Raw genomic sequence first — 25,185 nt, forward strand, 5'->3', positions numbered from 1 at the left:
AGTCTTGGTTACATGGTCCTGGTTGTATAGTCTTGGTTGTACGGTCCTGGTTGCATGGTCCTGGTTGTACAGTCCTAGTTGCACGGTCCTGATTGCACGGTCTTGACTGCACGGTCTTGATTGTACGTTGATATGACTGAATTAGCCATCTGTCTATGACATGACATATTTTGTAAAGCCCAGCTGTTTTCCAACTTTACTTCTTTTTCTCTGCAGGTTATTTACCAAACTGTTGTGAAGCTGTCGAGGCAATGCTTGCTGCAGCCAGTATTGGTGCAATTTGGAGTTCTACATCACCTGATTTTGGAACTGAGGCAAGAAATCCTTTAGCTGTTTCACTTTTCCACAGATATCACTTCTCCTTATGTAAGGGGGAGTCATTATTGGCTCTCCTATTGGATATGTGTGTGTATATGTGTATATCAGTGCTTCATCATCCGCTAGTGTTTTAAATCTGGGTTTTGTCCCCGTTAACTGGGGTGGCTGGATCTACCTCAATGCCATAGTATTGAGCTAGTACTTATTATTTCTTTTTAAATCTGGTACTTATTTTTATCAGTTTTCTTTAACCAAGCTGCTAAGTCATAAGGATGTAAACACACAAATATCTGTTAAGTGGTGGTGGGGTCAAACACACACACACACACATATGGCAGGCTTCTTTCAGTTTCCGTCTACCAAATCCACTCACAAGGCTTTCGTCAGCCTAATGCTATAGTAGGTGGCATGCAGTGGGACTGAACCCAGAACCATGTGGTTGGGAAGCAAACTTCTGACCACACCTTAGCAATATTCCACTGCAAAAATACTAGAAAGCACCTTTCCGCAGCAGCTGAATTCCTCATCTACCTTTCCTTTACCACTTCCTTTCTATTTGTCCAGGTCCATTCCTTTTTCTGTTCCTGTCTAATCCTTTATTCTCCCCCTGTGCTCCGGGATCATGGGGGCATGGTTCATCATGCTTACTTGTTGTAGCTTTACCCCGGATCAGGCTGCAGGTTCGTTTGATCCTTCATTATTCTGTCATACTGTCAAGCATCTCTCCGCTTTGTCAGCAAGTCTTTCCCTGCAGTCAGTATCTGAGGAATTCCAAGCACGTTTCATGGTTCGCTTCCTCAACAGCTCCTTTATAGGATCCAGTGACTAACGACATCATTAATATGTATGTCTAATTTATTCTAATTCAACAGGGAGGGAAGTAAGATGGTGCCAATTCTTTTTTCTTTCTTTTATTCTTTTACTTGTTTATTTGACTGTAACCATGCTGGAGCACTGCCTTTAGTCGAACAAATTGACTCCAGGACTTATTCTTTGTAAGCCTAGTACTTATTCTATCGGTCTCTTTTTGCCGAACCGCTAGTGTTACGGGGACATAAACACACCAGCATTGATTGTCAAGCGATGTTTTGGGGACAAACAGAGACACACAAACATATACACACACATACATATATACGACAGGCTTCTTTTAGTTTCCATATGCCAAATCCACTCACAAGGCTTTGGTCAGCCTGAGGCAAACTGGCAGAACCGTTAGCACGCCGGATGAAATGCTTTGCCGTATTTCGTCTGCCGTCACGTTCTGAGTTCAAATTGCGCCGAGGTCGACTTTGCCTTTCATCCTTTCGGAGTCGATTAAATAAGTACCAGTTACGCACTGGGGTCGATATAATTGACTTAATCTGTTTGTTTGTCCTCTCTGTGTTTAGCCCCTTGTGGGTAATAAAGAAATATATAGTAGAAGACACTTGCCCGTGGTGTAGAAGACATTATAAGTGTCTATAGTAGAAGACACTTGCCAAGGTACCATGCAGTGGGACTGAACCCAGAACCATATGGTTGGTAAGCAAGCTACTTACCACACAGCCACTCCTGCGCCAATGAAGAATTTCATTTCAAAACCTTTCCCTTTATTCTCTTTTTTTTCTATAGGGTGTTCTTGAAAGATTCTCACAAATTGAACCAAAGCTTCTGTTTACCGTGAATGCTGTGTTTTACAATAATAAAGTCCACGACCATTTGAACAAGGTCAAGAAAGTTGTTCAAGGTAGGAATATTTACTTCATTTTAATTTTCTAAATATCATTATTACCTCCACCTTAGCAAAGGCGGAGGTATTGTTTTCATTCATGTTTGTTTGTCCATGGACAAGATATCTAAAGAACCACTGGATAGATTTGGATGAAACTTTCAGAGATGTTTGGCCTCATGACTGACACAAACAGATTAGATTTTGAGATCGATCTGGATTATTTTTCTGGTTTTCTTTCTTAATTTTTGAGAGCGGTTGGGTTCATTTTCACTGTTCTTATTTGTTATAGCAGTGGAGTTTATTTCAGATACTTTCATTTTAAATATCATCTCCGGCTAATCAATGAGAGGACATTGGTGTTGCCTTGGTGGATGTTTGCCCTCTCTGAGTGCTCTTATTTCTTTACTGCCCACAAGGGACTAAACACAGAGGGGACAAACAAGGACAGACAAATGGATTAAGTCGATTACATCGACCCCAGTGTGTATCTAGTACTTATTCAATCGACCCCAAAGAGATGAAAGGTAAAGTTGACCTCGGCGGAATTTGAACTCAGAACGTAGCGGCAGACGAAATACTGCTAAGCATTTCACCCGGCATGCTAACGTTTCTGCCAGCACGCCACCTTGAGTGTTCTTGAGTGCTCTTGTTATTATTATTATTATTATTAATAGTATTATTATTATCATTATTATTATTATTATTATTATTATTATTATCATTATTATTATTATTATTATTATTATTATTATTATTATTATTATTATGGCAGCAGGCTGGCAGAATCATTAGCATGCTGGACAAAATGCTTAGCGACATTTCATCCATCTTTATGTTCTGAGTTCAAATTCCACCAAGGTTGACTTTGCCTTTCATTTTTTGGGGTCAATAAAATAAGTACCAGTTGAAAAAACTGGGGTCACTATAACTGACTTATTCCCTCCCCCTAAACTGCTGGCCTTGTGCTAGAATTTGAAACCAATATTTTTAAGGTGATGAGCTAGAAGAATTGTTAGCTGGGCAAAATGCTAAGTGGAATTTCATCTGTCTTTATGCTTATCATCATCATCATCATTTAATGTCTATCGTCTGTGCTCACATGGGTTGGATGGTTTGACAGGAGCTGGCATGGCCAGGAGCCAACCCAGGCATGGTTTCTATGCTCTTCCTAATGCCAACCACTTTACTGAGTGTACTGGGTTCTTTAGACATGGCACCATCACCCGTGCTTTGGACATGGCACCACCACCCATGCTTTTTATATGGCACCATCATACATGCTTTAGATATGGCACTGTCACCTGTGTTTTTGACATGGTACCACCACCCATGCTTTTTACATGGTACCATCACCTGTGCTTTTGACATGGCACCATTCTCACTGCTTTTTACATGGTACCATCACATGCTTTTTATGTGGTGAAGTATGGAATGCTTCACAAATGTGCGTGTCCTCCTTGCACCGGGTCACGCTAATCATCTCTGTATCATTCCAATTTTAGAGATATGATATATATATAACTCTTCCAATAGCTGTCAATATCAGTGAGTCACCTTCAATAGATTTTATCAAACTTTCCTGATTCGTTATTTTTAGTCTTTTTGTCTGATAAGTATTTCACTATTTTTATTGATTAATAAATACTATTTAACTGTTTCGGTGCCAAACGTGTGTGTACGTGACTGTCTACATGTGTGTGTCTGTATGAGGATGTTTGTTTATTCTTTTATTCTTTTCCTGGTTTCAACCAGAAGTCGAGGCCATGCTGGAGCACCACCTTTCCATGTGATTGGTTTTCTTTCTTGTATTGTTTCTGGTGAAGTAGCGAGTCAGACACAGTTGCTCTTCTTTGTGTCTCCTGGGTATATATATATATATATATACATATATATAATATGACATCATCATCATCATCCAGCCATAGAAAATCTGCCTCAACACACAGTAAAAATTTGGTTGTATTCCATTGTTTTCACTCCATAATTTCTAATTTGTAGTGGTTTTCTAAAACATGCATACATCATCATCATCATCATCATCATTGTCATTTAACGTCTGTTTTCCATGCTAGCATGGGTTGGATGGAAATGCACACGCATATGTATATTCTTTTATACACTGGCAAAATACATAATATTTATCTTATTCATTCTTATTCAGGGTGCAGCAGAAAGGTTTTTCCCAATTTCAAAGGTTAATAAAACACAAACACATGAAGATGCATGAAAAAAACTTTGTATTTCTATGAAGTTCATTAAATACTCTTTTACTCTTTTACTTGTTTCAGTCATTTGACTGCGGCCATGCTGGAGCACCGCCTTTAGTCGAGCAAATCGACCCCGGGACTTATTCTTTGTAAGCCCAGTGCTTATTCTATCGGTCTCTTTTGCCGAACCGCTAAGTGACGGGGACGTAAACACACCAGCATCGGTTGTCAAGCAATGCTAGGGGGACAAACACAGACACACAAACACACACATACATACATATATATATATATATATATATATATACGACAGGCTTCTTTCAGTTTCCGCCTACCAAATCCACTCACAAGGCATTGGTCGGCCCGGGGCTATAACAGAAGACACTTGCCCAAGATGCCACGCAGTGGGACTGAACCCGAAACCATGTGGTTGGTTAGCAAGCTGCTTACCACACAGCCACTCCTGCGCCTATATATTTTTTTTTTTTTTCTGTTTTGGGTAGTACCCACTATGGTCTGTAGTGAAGAGTATCGTTTTTTTCTTGTATTTTTATGTATTTTGTTTTATATTAACCTTTGAAATTGGGGCAACCTTTCTGCCACACCCTGTATTTAGGTGTCATGCTACAAGTGATTCAAGAGAACAGTTCCAAGACAATTATTAAGCCTTATATATGTGTGTGTTTATGATCATATCACTTTGAAAACACCAGTTCTCGTCCGATCACCAAAGTTAAGCAAAGTCGAGCCTAGTTAGTACTTAGATGGGTGACCACTTGGGAAACCTAGGTGCTGTAAACATAAGATAGTGAAGGCGCATGGCTCAGTGGTTAGAGTGTTGCACTTACAATTGTGAAGTTGTGAGCTCGAATCCCTGACCGGGCTGCGTGTTGTGTTCTTGAGCAAGACACTTTATTTCACGTTGCCCCAGTTCACTCAGCTGTAGAAATGAGTTGCGACGTCACAGGTGCCAAGATGTATCAGCCCCTTTGCCTTTCCCTTGAATAACACTGGTGGCATGGAAAGGGGAGGCCAGTATGCATGGGCGACTGCTGGTCTTCCATAAACAACCTTGCCCGAACTTGTGCCTGGGAGGGTAACTTTCTAAGTGCAATCCCATGGTCTGTGTCGTGACCGAAGGGGATCTCAGCATATATGTGTGTGTGTAAATGTATATTTGAGGTTACACATTAGGAACAGATTTTCTTTTAGCCATATTCCATTAAAAACCCAATTATGTTCTACTTTTGTCAATTTTTAAAGATTTTTTTTCTATATTTTTCTATGAATTCCTATATGTTTGTTCAGAACAATGAAGTCCCTAAATCCTTCCACAATATTTCTAGACTTTCTCAGTTTCATCTACAGGATCAACTAATGCTGGCATGGATTGCTGCCCCTTTATATTAGGCAAAACTAATATATTTGCATAGATGTATTTGCATTTTTAACTGTTAGGTTAACGTGTCATCAGATAAATGTTTACTTTTATTTATAAATATACAGACAACACACAAACACACATACACGCTTGCTCACTCACTCTCACACATGGAGTGAGGTATCAGATGAGACAAAAGAAGTTAGGAGTGCATACGAAAGATAAGAGAACAGACACAACAGAAAGGTTACCGAATGAGTATGGAAGTATGTTTTGGGGTGGCGTTTAAAATCAGGTCTGTTATCTACTTCATATTATCTACAAGTTGTTCGCAGAAAAAAAATCACAAAAATGAAATTAGTACATAATTGTCATCATCATCATCATAACCATCATCATCATCCACTGTTTTAATGTTCACTTTTGTTATGCGTGCATGAATCAAACAGAATTTGTTGAATCAGGTTTTTCTACAGCTCGATGCTCTTCCTGTCATTAACCCTCACTTGTTTCTGGCTTGAAAGTCATAACATGCCGGTGGGAAATAACATCACTCGGTGAGACAAGCTGACACTGAATTAGCTTCGCTCACTGACAGGTGACGGTCGTTTACAGAATGCGCGGACTAAGACTACGCGCCTTCATTGGTCAGTTATAGTTGAGACAGTATCACGTGACAACTTGCTGGGGCTGCCTGCTGGAACCTAGTGGCAGGTATTTAAAGGGAAAAAATTTGACAAGTGAGTCAGTCGCCGGCTGACACTTGTTGACAATACATCGAAGAGGCCAGGGAACAGAAGAAGAAAGAAGACATATACCCAACACCAGAGCTGAAGACGCCTCTGAAAGGGGGGGTGGCGTCAAAACGGTAAAGGAGTTGGGGCCGAAACCAGACGTGGTTCCTCCTGATGATGTCTTGAGCTAACTGGATCCTATAAAGGAGCTGTTGTGGTAGCAGACCACGAAACACGGTTGTAATTCCTCCTTTTCCTAATGGTCAGACATTGTTTTACACAGGAGATTGGAAGTGAATGACGTTGCTTGTATAATGAAGGGAATGAAGTTAGGCATTTACAACAGCTGGGTGATACCAAGGACAAAGGTACACTCACTCACTCACTCACATGCTCTCACTCACACGCTCTCAATCACACACTCTCACTCTCACGCTCTCACTCACACGCTCTCAATCACACGCTCTCAATCACACGCTCTCAATCACACGCTCTCACTCACATGCTCTCGCTCACATGCACTCGCTCACATGCTCTCACTCACATGCCCTCGCTCACACGCTCTCACTCTCATGCTCTCACTCTCACGCTCTCATTCACACGCTCTCACTCACACACTCTCCCCTCTCGTTCACACACACATACATTTGTGTGTATGTGTATCATCATCATCATCATTTAACATCCATCTTCCATGCTGGTATGAGTTGGACAGTTTGACTGGAGCTGGCAAGCTGGAGAGGTGCACCAGGTTTTTGTGTTTGTTTTGGCATGGTTTTTACAGCTGGATGCCCTTCCTAACACCAACCACCCTGCAGAGTATGTGTGTGTATATATATATATATATATATATATATATACACACACACATACATACACCATGTTAGACCAGATTCGCCATGTTGAGACCAGGCTCCAATCTGATCTGGCAATGTTTCTACAGCTGGATGCCCTTCCTAACGCCAACCTCTCCAAGAGTGTAGTGTGTGCTTTTACGTGCTACCAGCACAGGAGCCAGTCGGGTCAGTGGGGGCTGCTGTCATCGACTACATTTGGATGGTGCTTTTTACATGCCACCAGCATGGGGAGCCAGTCAGGCAGCACTGGCAATCACCAACACATGAATGGTGCTTATATACACACACACACACAACTTCCATCTCCCAAATCCTCTCATAAGGCTTTCATCATCTTGGGGCTATAGTAAAAGACATCATAAAGGGAAAGTGTTTATTTTGAGGATACATCATCATCATCATCATCAACTGGTACATTTTCATCTGATTACATTTGAGTATATCATCGTCATTTTGTTACTTCCACAGTCAATACTGACATCAGCTGGACAGGTCACTGCTCTCTTAGCTTAGTCAAGGGCCATGCATTTTTCTGGCCAGCAGCTCTTACTCTACCTACTAAGCTTTCAGAACACCTCCCCACAAACACACTGCTAATTGGGGGGGGGGGGGGGGGCTAGGTAACAGAAGCTGTCAATTACTTCTAGAGAGTTGGAAAGAGTCTGTTTCACCTGTCCCTTTATTAATAATTACCCCTGTGCACCTGCTGTATATAAAGTTTACCTTCAGTGTTAGCCTTACCATGATCCCACCATACTTCGTATATATTCTTGACATCACACATGAGCAGCCTTCGACTTTTGTCTATCCAAAAGGGGTTTTTTTGACCTAATATTTATATGCCATTATTTATAGCTTTATCTGCTTCAAGCTTCACCATTCTGAAGAAATATATATATATTTATTTTATTTTAGGTCTACCACATCTGAAGAAAGTAGTAATTATCCCATTTATCAAAGCCACATTCTCAATCACTGATATCCCTCTCAGGTATGCCAACCTTTGACCTTGTTTTATTTTTATATTTTGTAATATTTTGACTGCCATCATCTCCTTCACAATAGTTTATCATCATCATCATCATCTTTTTATGTCCGCTTTCCATGCTGGCATGGGTTGGACGGTTTGACTGAAGACTGGCAAGCCAGGCAGCTGCACCAGGCTCCAATCTTGATCTGACAATGTTTCCACAGCTGGATGCCTTTCCTAACACAACCACTCCGAGAGTGTAGTGGGTGCCTTTTATGTGCCACTGGCATGGGGTATACATTTACGAATTATTTAAATATAATAATTTACCCATTCAAACATAAATTGAAGTATTCTTATTTGCAAAAACGTTGTAGAAAACTTCTTAGCATTTTTTTTTTTGGTTTACTGGCCCAGTGGTTAGGGCAGCGGACTCGTGGTCGCAGGATCACGGTTCTGATTCCCAGACCGGGCATTGTGTGTGTTTATTGAACGAAAACATCTAAAAGCACTACAAGGCTCCAGCAGGGGGTGGGCGACCCCTGTTGCACTCTTTCGCCTCAACTTTCTCTCACTCTTTCTTCTTGTTTCTTGGGTAACGCTGCAATGGACTGGCATCCCGTCCAGCAGGGGGGAACACATACACCACAGAAACTGGGAAACTGGGCCCATGAGCCTGGCTAGGCTTGAAAAGGGCACGTAAATATAACTGTCTATCCTTAATTAAATATGGCAGCTCAAACTACATGAACAAATTGGAGCATTAACAAAAGCTGTGATAATGAATTAATGGATGTGAAAGTAATGGGTGGCCATTTTGAATTGTAAATATAGGTAAAATATTGCCAAAAAATATAACGATCAACATGTAAACTTTCATTAACCAAAACCTAAAACTTTTATTTTATGATAAAATGAAGAATGGAAAATATATGTACCACACCTGGTTAGTGTACTGTAATTGACGTGATTTGTGGCAAAGGTATTTTATGCTGAAATATCATGTAGATGAAAATCTGTTTACAATAAAATGTAATTGGTTTTAGGAAGGTGAGCACTTGGCTGTAGAAGCCATGCCAAAAGGGGACACTGAAAAATGATTTGGTCTTTGGATCCATCAGATCCTGTCAAACAGACCAGACCAATCCACACCAGCATGGAACATGGACATTAAATGATGATTGTGTTGATGATGTTGATTTAACAAACAATGCACCAAATGACATTTTTTTGAGCGAGGTCGTCACCAGCGGCACTGGCAATGACCTCGCTCAAATGTCTAAAAAACATTCGAGTGAGGTTGTTGCCAGTGCCGCTGGGCTGGCTCCTGTGCAGGTGGCACTCAAAAAGCACCATTTGAGCATGGCCATTGCCAGTACCGCCTGACTAGCCTTCGCACCGGTGACATGTCAAAGCACCCACTACACTCTTGGAGTGGTTGGCGTTAGGAAGGGCATCCAGCTGTAGAGACTCTGCCAGATCAGATTGGAGCCTGTTGCAGCCATCTGGTTTGCCAGATCTCAGTCAAATCGTCCAACCCATGCCACCATGGAAAGTAGACGTTAAACGATGATGATGATGATTCACTATTTTATTCAAAATTTAAATCACAAGGGGATTCTATGTAATTCTCTAACATTTTAAAAATATTCAGCAAAACATTAAAATAATCCTGTCTAATGCAAAACGCGCAAGAGTGACTGTGTGGTAAATAGCTTGCTTACCAACCACATAGTTCCGGGTTCAGTCCCATTGCATGGCACCTTGGGCAAGTGTCTTCTACTGTAGCCTTGGGCTGACCAAAGTCCTGTGAGTGGATTTGGTAGATGGAAACTGAAAGAGGCCCGTCATATATATATATTTTACATGGTGCCAGCATGGGTGCATTTTATGTGGTATTGGCATGAAAGTTTTACACATGGCGCTGGCAGGAGTGTTTTCTACATGGCACAGGCACGGAAATACTCTGCCCAAATGCCTTCATTCTATGCAACGAATCCATGGATGACAATCTTACTGCTACAAAGAAGAAATCATCATCATCACCGTTTAACGTCCATTTTCCATGCTAGCATGTGTTGGATGGTTTGACCGGGGTCTGGGAAGCCAGGAGGCTGCACCAGGCTCCAGTCTGATCTGGTAGTGTTTCTACAGGTGGATGCCCTTCCTAACGCCAACCACTCCGTGAGTGTAGTGGGTGCTTTTTATGTGCCACCAGCACAGGTGCCAGGGGAGGCTGGCAACGTCCACGATCAGTTGGTGCTTTTTACGTGCCACCGGCACGGAAGGCAGTCAAGGCGGCGCTGGCATCGACCATGTACAGATGGTGCTTTTTATGTGCCACTGGCACAGGTGCCAGGGGAGGCTGGAAATGGCCACGATCGGTTGGTGCTGTTTACGTGCCACCGGCACGGAAGCCAGTCAAGAAATTCAGATGTCACTTCAAAACATAAGTTATCAGTCTCACTGGTATATTATAACATGCAACACGTCTTATCTCTGGATTTCTTTATCATATGTAGAGCTCTTATACAGAGATTATAGCTCTTCGTTAAGTGTAAATCACTCATTGCAAATCAATGTTTTACTAACATTTTTATCAATTATTGTTTATTTTTGCTGTTGTTGTTTCGTGGTTTCTGTTATATGAACGACAAGTGGCCCTTGACATCATACAAGCAATTTGACTTTGATACCATACCATTGATTTGTCCTTGACATCAAAGAAGCAATTTGACCTTTGCAATTGATGCACCCTTTTATTCCTTGTTTTGCCTGTTTTGTTTGAATGTTCATTTTTCTGAGCTCGTACGGGTTAGACAAATGCATTATCAAGGTATTGCTTTATAGTTTACTGTTGCTAACCCTTACCTGTTCAGTAAAGGGTCTTTTAATTCACGTACCTTTGAAGGTGCAGAGCCAGTAGATCATCATCATCATCATTTAACGTCTGTTTTCCATGCTAGAATGGGTTGGACGGTTTGACCAGGGTCTGGGGAGCCAGGAGACTGCACCAAGCTCCAGTCTGATCTGGCAGTTTTTCTACAGCTTAATGCCCTTCTTAACGTCAACCACTCCGTGAATGTAGTGGGTGCTTTTTACGTGCCAGGGGAGGCTGGCAACAGCCACGATCAGTTAGTGCTTTTTACATGCCACCGGCACAGAATCCAGTCAAGGCGGCGCTGGCATCGACCACGTATGGATGGTGCTTTTTACGTGCCACCGGCAAAGGTGCCAGGGGAGGCTGGTAACGGCCACAATTGCTTGGTGCTTTTTACATGCCACTGGCACGGAAGCCAGTCAAGGCGGCACTGACATTGGCCACGTACGGATGGTGCATTTTACGTGCCAGCGGCACAGGTATCACAACTACAATTTCCAGTTGTTGTTATTTCTGACAGCAGAAATAGCAACAACAATATCACTGCTTGTAGCTTTTAGATACAAAAAAAGCTGAAGTCTGCTCATGTGTGATAGTTGGAGAAGTGTAAATGGTTGGTTTAGGGCCCCAGTAAACACTTCTCCCAGGTGCCATACAGTGGAACTGAACCTGAGACTATGCTATTGGGAAGAAAGCTTCTTAACTCTACAGCCATGCCTGCATAATAATCCATTGTAATGGGTTGTAATTATGCAGTGGAAGTAAAATATAAATGAAATGAAACATGTATATATTCTTTTATTCTTTTACTTGTTTCAGTCATTTGACTGCAGCCATGCTGGGGCACCACCTTTAGTCAAACAAATCAACCCCAGGACTTATTCTTTGTAAACCTAGTACTTATTCTTTCAGTCTCTTTTGCCGAACTGCTAGGTAATGGGGGACGTTAACACACCAACATCAGCTGTCAAGCGATGTGTGGTGGGAACAAGCACAGACACAAATACATACATACACTTACACATGCACACACATACATATATATATATACAACAGGCTTCTTTCAGTTACCATCTACCAAATCCACTCACAAGGCTTTGGTTGGCCCAAGGCTATAGTAGAAGACACCTGCCCAAGGTTCCATGCAGTGGGACTGAACCCAGAACCATGTGGTTGGGAAGCAAGCTTCTTACCATACAGCCACTCCTGCACCTATATATATATATATATATATATATATATATATCCTCCTCATTATCATCATCTATATATATATATATATATATCCTCATCATCATCACCTATATATATATATATATATATCCTCATTATCATCATCTATATATATATATATATATATCCTCATCATCATCACCTATATATATATATATATATCCTCATCATCATCATCTATATATATATATATATATATCCTCATCATCATCATCTATATATATATATATATATATATCTCATCATCATCATCTATATATATATCATTATCATTGTTGTTTGACGTCTGTTTTCCATGCTGGCACGGGTTGGATGGTTTGACTAGGAACTGGCAGGCTGGGAAGCTGCACCAGGCTCCAATCTGATTTGGCAAGGTTTCTACAGCTGGATGCCCTTCCTAACGCCAACCACTCTTAGAGTATAGTGGATGTTTTTTTATGTGTTACCAGCATTGGAACCAGTCAGGTGGCATTAGCATTGATCACGACTGAATGGTGCTTTTTACGAGCCAGTCAGGCAGCACTGGCACTCACACACACGCACATATATATTCATGGTGTGTCTGCAACAGAAATATTAGTTAACAACAAAGGTATCAAATAGATTTTCTATAGTACACACATATATGGTACATCCTAATATATTCAAAGACATCCTTTGGATATCATCAAACAACACAGCTCATCCGATGACAGGCAAAATGAAAAGGTTGGCACTTAAAAAGCACCATTTGAGCCTTCCTACACGCCTTCCTAAAACCACTACACGCCTTCCTAAAACCAATTGTCCAACCCATGCTAGAATGGAAAGCAGACGTTAAACGATGATGATGATGATGATGAATATTCTGCCCCCACCCCATGCCAGTGGCACCCCATGCCTCGGAGAGTCTTGCTTGAAACTTCACCATGTGGCACCCCATGCCTCGGAGAGTCTTGCTTGAAACTTCACCATGTGAGTCTCCAGTTGTTTTATTATAATTCACAAGATTTCTGGCAAGGGTATTTTATACCAAAATATCATTTTCATCATCATCATCATCGTTTAATGTCCGTTTTCCGTGCTAGTACGAGATGAACAGTTCAGCCGGGGTCTGGGAAGCCAGGAGGCTGCACCAGGCTCCAGTCTGATCTGGCAATGTTTCTACAGCTATATGCCCTTCCTAACACCAACCACTCCAAGAGTGCAGTGGATGGTTTTTCCATGCCACCGGCACAGGTGCCAGGGGAGGCTGGTATCGGCCATGTTTGGATGGTGCTTTTTACATACCACCAGCACATACGTGCCACCGGCTTTGTGAATGATAATTTGTGTACAATGAATTGTTTGTTTTAAAAAATAATGCACCAAATGAGTTTCTATTATCTTATTTAGTATTTTTTAACATTTGTAATTTCCTTAAAGCATTGCAGTGTGTAAATGATAAAAGTACCTTTAAGCTGTGCAGAAGAGAAGTTAAGCGAAATATGTAAAGTGATTCCAATAAATAAAGACAAAGACAAGATATTGTATCACTCTACATAAGTTGTTTAATGCTTCTGTTATATTTCAGGAAATCTTCCCTTTATCCAAGAGTTTAGAGAAAAAATATTATAGTGTTACTATCAACAGGCTATTCTGGTATGTTGTGGCCTGTCTATAATAATAATAATCATCATCATTGTTTAATGTCCGCTTTCCATGCCCAGCATGGGTTGGACAACTTTGACTGAGGGCTGGCAAACCAGAAGGCTGCACCAGGCTCCAATCTTGATTTGGCAGAGTTTCTACAGTTGGATGCCCTTCCTAATGCCAACTACTCCAAGAGTGTAGTGTCTGTCTATAATAATGTTTTGCAAAATTCTTGGATTATTTTCTTTCTTATATTTGATAAGGGAGATCTTTCCCGAAATATTATAGATACATTAAACAACTTGTGTAAAACAATACAATATCATATCTTTGTTTTCATTTATTGGTATCACGTTACGTATTTTGTCCAACTACTCACCTGCATTGCTTAAAGCTCTTCTTTAAAATTTCGTTAACAGTTATCCTAACAATCTGTTGAACCTGTTGTTCCTTTTCTTTACTCCAAACATCTTATTAAATGCAATGTTAGCCAACAATTACTGAATCTCAATATTGTTTTCTCCAGCTGCCTTATTGAAGATTTCTTACAATCAGCAACAAACGATAATGAAAATGGCGTGCCTCCACTACAATTTGAACAGCTGCCTTTCAAACACCCATTGTTCATTATGTACTCTTCAGGAACCACTGGGCCTCCAAAATGTATTGTGCATTCTGCTGGGGTAAGCTAAACTTTATCAAATATTTCAATAACCAGCTTCAATCCTTTAGCATTCAAATTAGTCTGTCAGATGTAATTCTTGTTTAATCATTTTGTTTTGAATTAATCCCACACTATCTCATAACTTCAAGATTTCAATGCTGTGATTGTATATTTCTAGAATAACATTATAGGGTAGGTGTAAGAGGCTGGATCTGGCCAGTTTGAACCTGAAGCAGGTAGAATATTTGGACCTGATATGACCAGTTAAGCTACTAAAAGACTAAGGGTTGGATCCAAGAGAGATTACCATTTTGTTCCACAGAAATTTACAATTCAAAATAGACTCAGAAAATGTTTTTTTATCATTATCCTCCTCATCATCATCATTTAACATCCGTTTTCCATGCTGGCATGGGTTGGACGGTTTTACTGAAAACTGGTAAGCCAGGGACAAGTTTCCAATCAGATTTGGCAAGGTTTGTATGCCTGGATGCCATTCCTAATGCCAACCATTTCAAGAGTGTAGTGGGCATTTTTCACATGCCACATTGGTACAGATGCCAATGACCTGACACCAGCATTGGCCATGACTACAGTCTCACTTGGGTTGACAGGTCAACACAAGCACGGTATATTGCCAAAGGTCTCAGTCACCTGTCACTGCCTCCATGAGGCCCTAAGCTCAAACAGTCCATTTTATGTACCACTGGCATGGGTGCCAGTCAGACAGCACTGGCATTGGTCACAACTACAATTTCATTGGTTCAACAGGTCTCTTTTACTCTTTTACTTGTTTCAGTCATTTTCAGTGACTCCATCTTGCTCTTTGTAGACCGTGATTTCCACAGTTCCCAGTGGATCATTCCTGCCACATTGTCATGGGATCTTTTGTATTCGCATTGTGCCAATTTCGGGCATTCACTAACAATGTGCCATACCATTTCACCCCTCTCACCTTCACTTCACTACAGAGCGCAGCTCTGTGTGCCTTGGGTATGTGCTGTGATTTGTTGTGGTACTCTGATGGTTACTGTATTGAAAGTGTTTTGCATAGGATGTGTGCAGTGCCTAGTAATGCAATTTTCTATATGTTATATGTGTTTGTAAGTCCTGGTGTTTTTGTTATGTATTTGTCTGAATATTTTTTATCACACCTAATGCACCTACTATGATAGGAATTGTTTCTGTTTTTACATTCCACATTCTAGTTCCCTCTATTTCCAGGTCTTTGTATTTTGAAAGTTTCTCCATTTCTTTTAGAGACATGTTGTCATCTGCTGGTATTGATACATCATTTAGAAAGCATTTTTTCCCTTCATGATCTCTGACAACTATATCTGGCCTATTGACCTTAATTTTTCTATCTGTGTGTATTGGCATATCCCAGAGTATGGTTGCTTTCTCGTTTTCTGTGACCTTTTCTTGTGTGTGCCTATACCATATTATTATTATTATTATTATTTATTTGTAACTGTTTGAAGCCATGTCTGTTTTATTTTAGGGAACACTGTTGAAACATTTGGAAGAACACTGCCTTCAAAGTAACATGACCCAAGATGACATCATGTTCTACTATACAACAGTAAGTAGCCTCACCTCTCCGCTCAGTTTACTAATGCCTGGTTTCTTTGTGTGTGTGTGTGTGTTTATTGTTTATATTCAAGATATGTCCTTGGTGTGAATGATTTTAAACTGGAACCAGTAGTGGGGACCCTGGGACAGGAATTCCAAGATTTTGCAGAATGTAGAACCACCTCTTGACCATTATTGATTCCAGGTCTACTCTGATTTGGATTAGTAATACTTCTTATGGGTCCCAGCTATGGGTTAATTAGCATATTAGGGCTTGCCTACCTATGCATGTGAAGACTGGTCCCTGTGAACTCTGCACAAGAAACCTTCATGGTTCAATGGATAGGAAGGTGTTTGCAGCAATGCATTGTAGGATGCAGAGATCTAGATACTCTTTACTCTCTCTTTTACTTGTTTCAGTCATTTGACTGTGTCCATGCTGTAACACCGCCTTTAGTCGAGCAAATCGACCCCAGGACTTATTCTTCATAAGCCTAGTACTTACTCTATCGGTCTCTTTTGCCGAACTGCTAAGTTACGAGGACGTAAAAGAACCAGCATCAGTTGTCAAGCAATGTTAGGGGAACAAATGCAAACACACAGACATATACACACACATACATACATACATATATATATATATATATATACAATGGGCTTCTTTCAGTTTCCATCTACCAAATCCACTCACAAGGTTTTGGTCAGCCCGAGACTATAGTAGAGGACACTTGTCCAGGGTGCCACACAGTGGGACTGAAGCCGGAACCATGTGGTTGGTAAGCAAACTACATGGCAAAAGTAAAACATCTTGGTCATCCACTGCGGTCACCTCTGTCCTCAGTCATCTTGACCTGGTCTTGCAACTGGATTGAAGATGGTCACAGATAAGGGAGTATGACTGACAGTTGATGGGAAAGAAGACTGCAACTTTTCTTCACTTTAAACAGTCACTGCATAAGTCATCAGTCATCCTGATTGATGACTAAATGCTCCTTGTCACCACGACAGATGAACACTTGTGTGATATTCAGTTTATAACTATAGATTTCTTCTTGATCGTTTCCTTATCTTTCTTCCTTGTTCTTTAGGCTGGTTGGATGATGTGGAATTGGTTGGTTTCTACTCTGGCATTAGGTTCTGCAATTGTTCTCTATGATGGTTCTCCGCTGATGCCACATCCAAATGTATTGTGGGACTTAATTGATAATATCGGGTAAGTTTCAGAAATTAATCACATCTATCACTCAGGTAAATAGTTTATCTTTTGATCCTTCATCATCATCACCATCATTATCGTCATCGGAAATTGTAGTTAAGATACCCATGCCAGTGACACGTTAAAAGCACCATCCGAAAAGTGGCCGTTTGCCAGCCTCATTCAGCCCCTGTGCCGGTGGTATGTAAAAAACACCCACTACACTCTCGGAGTGGTTGACGTTAGGAAGGGCATCCAGCTGTAGAAACACTGCCAAATCAGACTGGAGCCTGGTGCAGCCTCCTGGCTTCCCAGACCCCGGTCAAACCGTCCAACCCATGCTAGCATGGAAAACGGATGTTAAACGATGATGATGATGACTGTCGTTATCATCACCATCATCATCACCATCATTATTGTCATCATCAACACCATTTTCATCTGCCTGAGCCTGTGATCACCTTTTACGCCTGTGATCAAATGACAGTAGTTGCTTGCCGGAAAGAAATGCTGTGTGTGGTCTGCTATGTCTTTCTCACAGTACACCATAGCTAATTCTGGGAGAGAGAAATCAGCTGTAGTACTTAAATGGTACTTCATTTTATTGGTCCCAGAAGGATCAGAAGTAAAGTTGGTGGGATTTGAACTCACAACACAAAAAGCCAGAACAAATACTGCAAAGCATTTTATCTGACATTAATAATCCACTGCTACATTTCAACCTGATGAAACCTCCAAGCAGAAGGGCACCCAGGGGTTATAACCTGGATGAGGCCCAGCCCCCTTAAGATGTAAAGAAGTTAAGAGCTGAAACACTTGCCTGGGGTGATGTCTTTAACTGGAGCATATTCTTTTCTACTCTAGGCACAAGGCCCGAGATTTTTGAGGAGGAGGGACAGTCAATTAGATCAACCCCAGTACACAACTGGTACTTAATTTATCGACCCCGAAAGGATGAAAGGGAAAGTTGACCTTGGCGGAATTAGAACTCAGAACGTAAAGACAGACGAAATACCACTAAGCATTTTCCCCGGCATGCTAATGTTTCTGCCAGCTCGCCGCCTATGGTTTGATAGGATCTGGCAAACCAGAGAGCTGCACCAGGGTCCAGTTGTCTGTTTTAGCAAAGTTTCTACAAATTGAGGCCTTTCCTAGTGCCGACCAGTTTACAGAGGAAATTCCTGATGCTAGCTTTTGACTGTTGGTCAAAACTGTGACCTGGCTATGTAATAGACCAACTCTGTTGTACAATAGATGTTGGTTTTATTGTTACCAAAAAAAAAATTTAGCCAGTTTGAATAAACTGCTCCAATGGAAAACATTTAAATGTTTTTAGTTTTTTTTAATTAATATGTAGATATAATAACTACACTTTTTTTCCTTTTCAGTATCACCATCTTTGGTACTGGTGCAAAATGGCTGTCTTTGATAGAAGAAAAAGGTTTAAAACCAGGTAAGAACACTTAAGTGCAATCGAAATAATGATAATAAAATCTTGGATGGGTGATTTGATTAATCATCATCATCATCATCATCGTTTAATTTTCTTCGGAACAAGTTATTTTCGGATCTTTTTCTTTTGTTTTGTTTTGGGTTTTTTTGTAACATTTACAATTTTATATTATTTTGAGAAGTTTATTAAGAAGATTTTTCAAGATTTTTACTCTTTTAAATATTAGTCAGAAGAGAAGGGACAATGGCCATGGCTTATGAAGGACATCCTGGAATGGTGAAATTAATCTGGCAGGGAAGAAAAAAAATATGGGTGGAGAGGAAAGCAAATGCTTACAACTGAAAAGCACCCTAAACAAGCTAAGGGTGTTAACTGGGTAGCGTGTTAGGCTAGACAGAAAACTACTGACATAGTTATGAAAATAACACATTTGGTAACCTACTTTACTAACAAGTGATGTTATGTTATGTGACAGCAAGGCTGTGTAACATGAGTAGGCCCAGACTAACTATTAAACAATATAAGCTTAAGGTACCATGGGAGTAGGGGGTACCATAGAGATTTTTTCCTGTATCAGATTTTCTATAATGCAGAGGAACAGGGGTTGGGGGGTAGTTTGAAATGTGCTGAACATTTGCATTTTTCCTGTGATCCTAGTTATGATTTTATTATTCTATTATGGGTTTCAGCCAGAGGTTGTGGCCATGCTGGAACACTACCGTTAAAGTAAATAATCTATTTATATTGTTTACTGTTGTTTAGAGTTAATTAAATCCAATTAATAAACAGGTTGTATTAAATGTACTATATTTGCACATGTATAAGTTGCACTGTAAAAGTTTGCTTCCTAACCACGTGGTTCCTGGTTCAGTTCCACTGTGTGGCACTGTTGGCAAGTGTCTTCTTTTATAGCCCTGGGTCAATCAGAACCTGGTGTGTTTGTGTGTAATGACCAAATTATCGCAGAGCAACCGGAAATGAAGTGCTTTTCTCAAGAACACAACACAAGGCCTGGTCTGAGAATTGAACCCACAAACTTGCAATCATGAGTACAACACCCTAACCACTAGGCCCTGTGCTTTCATACAAGCATACACACAGATGCACACACACACACACACACTCAATCATCATCATCATTATTTTCATTATTTACACTTGCGTCGGAAATTAATTAGCACTTCTCAAATTTCTACATTTTCTTACATTTTCTTAATTTAATTAACTTATTATCAGAAACAAACTCGTTTTTAATCAAAAATTTATTAAAACATATCCCAGCACACCACATAATTGTTATTAATCGTGAAATTTAGTCAATATCTTGTTGCTCCTCCTTTGGCAGCAATGACAGCTGCTACACTGGTCGGCATGCTGTCTATGAGTGCCTGCAGGTACTGTGCAGGGATGGCCCTCCATGCAGCAAGAAGTGCCCCAAACAGCTCGTGTCGGTTCCTGTATTGCTGCACATTCAAATCCCTACCCAATCGACTCCAGAGGTTCTCAATAGGGTTCAGGTCAGGTGACTGGCCAGGCCAGTCCATGACCGTCACCCCATGGTCCTTGAAGAAACCGGTTGTGAGCTTGGCTGTGTGGGAAGGCGCGTTGTCCTACTGGAGCACGTACTCCTCGCCACCAAAGAGGTATCCCGTACTATCTCAACGTACTTTGCTGCGTTGATGTTGCCTTCGACGGCATAGAGCCGCCCAACACCACTGTAGCTGAACGCCCCTCACACCATCAGACCACCCCCACCATGCTTCATGGTGGGAGCAATGCAGTCTTTGTTGAAGCGCTCACCCCTGCGGCGTCGCACATGGACAGGCTTGTCACTGACGAGACTGAATCGCGACTCGTCAGTGAACATCACTGTCCGCCACTGCTGCACGGTCCATATCTTGTGGGCACGGGCCCAGAGCAGCCGCCTCTTCCGGTTTTGGGCAGTAAGGAGCGGCTTACGGGCGGCCCTACAGGATTTTAGACCAGCTTCCAGTAATCTGGTCTTGACGGTGGTTGTAGACAACTGCTTCCCTGTCACCTTTTGCATCTCCTCCGCCAGTTGCCGGCTCGTTGCCCTTCAGTTGTACAGTGACTTTCGGATCAGCATCCGGTCCTCCCGCTGGGTCGTCAGCCTCTTCCGTCCCCTACCCTTTTTGTCAGCTGCTGATCCGGTTTCCTCGTATTTCTTAAATAAGCACTGAATTGTGCGCCTGGCTACACCAAGTTTTCTGGCTATTGCAGCCTCCGACAGCTTCCCACGCCACGAGAGAGCCTCGTACCGTCTCTCCAAAGTCATGCGAGGTCTTGGGCCCATCTAGGAATAAACGATAAAAACCAGTTATTTTCATTAAAACTATTCATTTGAATAATGTTATGCTATAACAAAACTGCTATGAGTTATTATTCATGAAACAAAAAAGAAAGAAAGCAGAATTTCTCACCTTATTTCATGTATAACAGAAAGTTTTGTGAACCGGAAGTGACGTCACCAAGCAGAGTGTAGGAGAATTTGTGAGGAAAAAAAATCTTGCAAATACACAAATCAATTAACCTACGAGCTGTTCAAAACATCTTACGCGATGAGAAAACTTAGTACGGTGTGATTTCGGTCCTTGCGAGGCGCTACCTATATCTATTAAACAAAGAAAGATTTGTCTGCATTCGCACTCCAAGTTGTTGTTGCACTGCTATGTCAACATCATTAGGCTGTAGACTCTCAAACCGCTCTGCAAACAAAGTTACGTCATCGTTCTGCGCAACAGTGAACTCGCAACAAAGCAATAGTTCGAGATATGGCCACTAGGTGACAGCAAATACCTTGAGTGAAGAGCAAATCAAGGGTGCTAATTAATTTCTGACGGTAGTGTACATTTGACAGATATTTGTCCTCAACTTGTTTGTTGTTAACACAATGTTTCGGCTGATATATTCTCTAGCCTTTATCAAGTGTCTTGGGGAAATTTCGAACCTGGGTTTTCATTCCTAAGGTATTTTTTGAGGTTATTATTATTATTATTTGGGGTTAGTAACCCATGCTCTTAACCACTAAACCATATGCCCACAGGTATATGGCGTAGTGGTTAAGAGCACGGACTACTAACCCCAAGATTCCGAGTTCAATTCCAGGCAGTGACTTGAATAATAATAATAATGATAATCATAACATTGAAAAATACCTTAAGAATGAGAACCCAGGTTCAAAATTTCCCCAAGATACCTGATGAAGGCTGAAGGGTATATATCAGCCGAAACGTGTTAACAACAAACCAGATGAGGACAAATATCCATCAAATGTAAATGACGTAAATAATGTACATAATTCCTCATCTCTTAAATATAGAACTGTATCATCATCATCATCGTCATTTAATGTCCATTTTCCAAACTGGCATGGATTGAATGGTTTGACCGAAGTTGGTTGGCTAGAGAACTGCACCAGGCGCTAATCATCTGTTCTGGCATGGTTTCTGTGCCTGGATGCCCTTCCTAATGCCCACCACTTTACAGAGTGGATTTGGTGCTCTTTAGGTAGAACTAACACAGGTGCTTTTTGCAAGGTGCCAGTATGAGAGCCTTTTACATGGTGCCAACATGGGTGCTTTTTACATGGCACAGCCACGCCTGCGCCTATGTTAAAAAAAAAAAAAAATCAAGTCTCATACAATTGCTGAGAGACCCTAATCTTTATTAAAACATTTCCCTAGAAGGAAAACTCTGAAGTAACCCCTGTGACTTTGCATCCGATGATGCAGACCGGGTCTTCTTTTGGGGCAAATGTATACATTATTCAGAGAGTGGGGTTGGCCTTGTACAAGGCCCTTCATCACTTTAAAAAGCTTCAGACAGTCAGACAGATGGGTGCATTTATTATGTGTTAATAATTTTTAATGCATCTGATTCATGTAAATAATGAAATGTATTGTTTTAAGATGAAATTTGTATTTTCTTTTATATTCCAGCTGAAACACACAACCTGAAAACCCTCCGAATGATTCTGTCAACAGGTTCCCCATTAAAACCCCAAAGTTATGATTATGTTTACAGTCACATTAAGAACAATATTCTTCTGGGATCAATATCTGGTAAGCTATTGTTTTGTCTTTTACTCGCTTCGGTCTCTAGACCGTGGCCATGCTGTGGCATAGCCTTGAAGAATCTTTAGACAAGTGAATCAACTCCTCTTCAATTTCCCTGACTCATCATCATCATTGTTTAACGTCTGCTTTCCATACTGGCATGGGTTGGACAGTTTGACTGAGGACTGGCAAGCCAGGAGGCTGCACCAGGCTTTAATCTGATCTGGCATGGTTTCTACAGCTGGATGCCTTTCCTAACGCCAACTATTCCAAGAGTGTAATGGGTGCTTTTTACATGCTACCGGCAATGGAGCCAGTCAGGCAGCACTGGCATTGGTCACGCTAGAATGGTGCTTTTTATATGCCATCATCACGGGGGCCAGTCAGACGGTACTGGCGTCAACCATGCTAGAATGGTGCTTTTTATGTGCTACTGGCATGGGAGCCAGTCGGGTGGTACTGACATCAGTCACGCTTGAATGGTGCTTTTTATGTGTTACTGGCACAGGAGCTAGTCAAGCGGCACTGGCATCAACTACACTAGAATGGTGCTTTTTATGTGCCACTGGCACGGGAGACAGTCAGGCGGCACTGGCATTGACCATGCCTGTCCATCATTAATCTTGGTCCATAATCCATACTTCGATTTTGTATTTAGTTTGCGAGATTCTTGATGTGAATTCGTGTTTTGAAACAAATTTTGTTGCGTTTTGCAGTGGGGGGATCGTTATGCCAATAATAAACACTTCTTTATTGTTAGTCAATTGGTTAAATGTCCATATTGTATGTTTTTTCTTTCTTTGCACTACTTTGGTTCTGCAATTCCTGATTTTAATGCTTACCATTTGATTAGAACTTTATATATTATAGAAATAAAGAGATCTCAAAGTAATTAGCAATTTAAATCAATTCAATCGTTAAAACACTCAAGTATCTCAGATAAACTTAATTGTACCGGTAAATGTTAAGTTATTGAAGCTTGTTTACAGTTGTTTTTTGTCCAGAGTTGCCTCCCTTACATCCTCCACACCATAAATAAACGATCGTGGCACTCCGTCGGTTACGACGACGTGATCCGATCAACGTAACAGCCTGCTCGCGAAATTAACGAGCAAGTGGCTGAGCACTCCACAGACACGTGTACCCTTAACGTAGTTCTCGGGGAGATTCAGCGTGACACAGAGTGTGACAAGGCTGGCCCTTTGAAATACGGATACAACAGAAACAGGAAGAAAGAGTGAGAGAAAGGTGTGGTGAAAGTGTACAGTAGGGTTCGCCATCACCCCTGCCGAAGCCTCGTGGAGCTTTGGGTGTTTTCGTTCAATAAACACTTACAAGGCCCAATCTGGGAATCGAAACAGCGAGTTCCGCTACCCTAACCACTGGGCCATTGTGCCTCCACAGAGGAAGTATATATGGTTGTCGTCGGCAGCACACATTTCTAGCTTTGTTGTTCAATTTTTTAATGCTCCATACCATTTAATTTTTACTTGTTTTGGTCTTTGTCCTCATCTTGTTTGTTGTTAACACGTTTCAGCTGATATACCCTCCAGCTTTCATCAGGTGTCTTGGGGGAAATTTCAAACCTGGGTTCTCATTCTTAGGGTATTTTTCGATGTTATTATTATTATATGCCCATAGCCAACAGGCATATGGCTTAGTGGTAAAGAGCACGGGCTACTAACCCCAAGATTCTGAGTTCGAATCCAGGCAGTGACTTGAATAATAATAGCACCCACTACACTCTCGGAGTAGTTGGCATTAGGAAAGGCATCCAGCTGTTGAAACTTTGCCAGATCAGATTGGGGTCTGGTGCAGCCTCCTGGCTTGCCAGTCCCCACTCAAACCGTCCAACCCATGCCAGCATGGAAAGCAGATATTAATTGATGATGATGATGATGAATCCTGATTTATATTATATTATCATTTGATCATGGTTTTATTTTTCAGGTGGCACTGATATAATTGCATGTTTTATGGGACAAAACTGGACAATTCCTGTCTACAGAGGAGAAATACAGTCTTTTGCTCTTGGTTGTGCCATGGAAAGTTGGGACGAAAATGGTAAATTCTGCTTCTTTCTCTCTCTCTCTCTTTCTCTCTCTCTCTCTCTCTCTCTCTCTCTCTTTACATATACACCCAAAGACACATATTTTTATGCAGAAGCATAGCTGTGTGGTAAGAAGCTTGCTTCACAACGGCTCCGGGTTCAGTACTACTGCATGTCACCTTGGGCAAGTATCTTCTACTATAGACTTGAGCTGACCAAAGCCTTGTGGGTGGATTTGGTAGACGGAAACTGAAAGAAGCCCATCATAT

At 41.2% G+C, this 25,185-nt stretch overlaps 1 protein-coding gene and 2 non-coding genes across 3 annotated transcripts in view; 2 read left to right on the forward strand and 1 right to left on the reverse strand.

Moving 5' to 3' along the window:
* LOC115218123 (acetoacetyl-CoA synthetase) overlaps window positions 1–25,185 on the forward strand; it is a 63,255-nt gene that overhangs the window by 25,836 nt on the left and 12,234 nt on the right. The window contains exons 5-13 of the mRNA XM_029787922.2: window positions 217–314; window positions 1,933–2,047; window positions 8,127–8,202; window positions 14,433–14,589; window positions 16,072–16,152; window positions 17,231–17,355; window positions 18,726–18,790; window positions 22,750–22,872; window positions 24,817–24,930. Of these exons, the coding sequence (XP_029643782.1) occupies window positions 217–314; window positions 1,933–2,047; window positions 8,127–8,202; window positions 14,433–14,589; window positions 16,072–16,152; window positions 17,231–17,355; window positions 18,726–18,790; window positions 22,750–22,872; window positions 24,817–24,930 (954 nt within the window). The remainder of the gene's footprint in view (window positions 1–216; window positions 315–1,932; window positions 2,048–8,126; window positions 8,203–14,432; window positions 14,590–16,071; window positions 16,153–17,230; window positions 17,356–18,725; window positions 18,791–22,749; window positions 22,873–24,816; window positions 24,931–25,185) is intronic.
* On the reverse strand, window positions 3,453–3,554 carry LOC115220627. Its single transcript, XR_003882562.1, has one exon. It is a non-coding gene; the product is annotated as a U6 spliceosomal RNA (small nuclear RNA).
* LOC115219842 lies at window positions 4,922–5,040 on the forward strand. The gene has a single exon (XR_003882375.1). It is a non-coding gene; the product is annotated as a 5S ribosomal RNA (ribosomal RNA).

This window comes from Octopus sinensis, linkage group LG1 (assembly GCF_006345805.1).
Source record: "Octopus sinensis linkage group LG1, ASM634580v1, whole genome shotgun sequence".
NCBI lineage: Eukaryota > Metazoa > Mollusca > Cephalopoda > Octopoda > Octopodidae > Octopus > Octopus sinensis.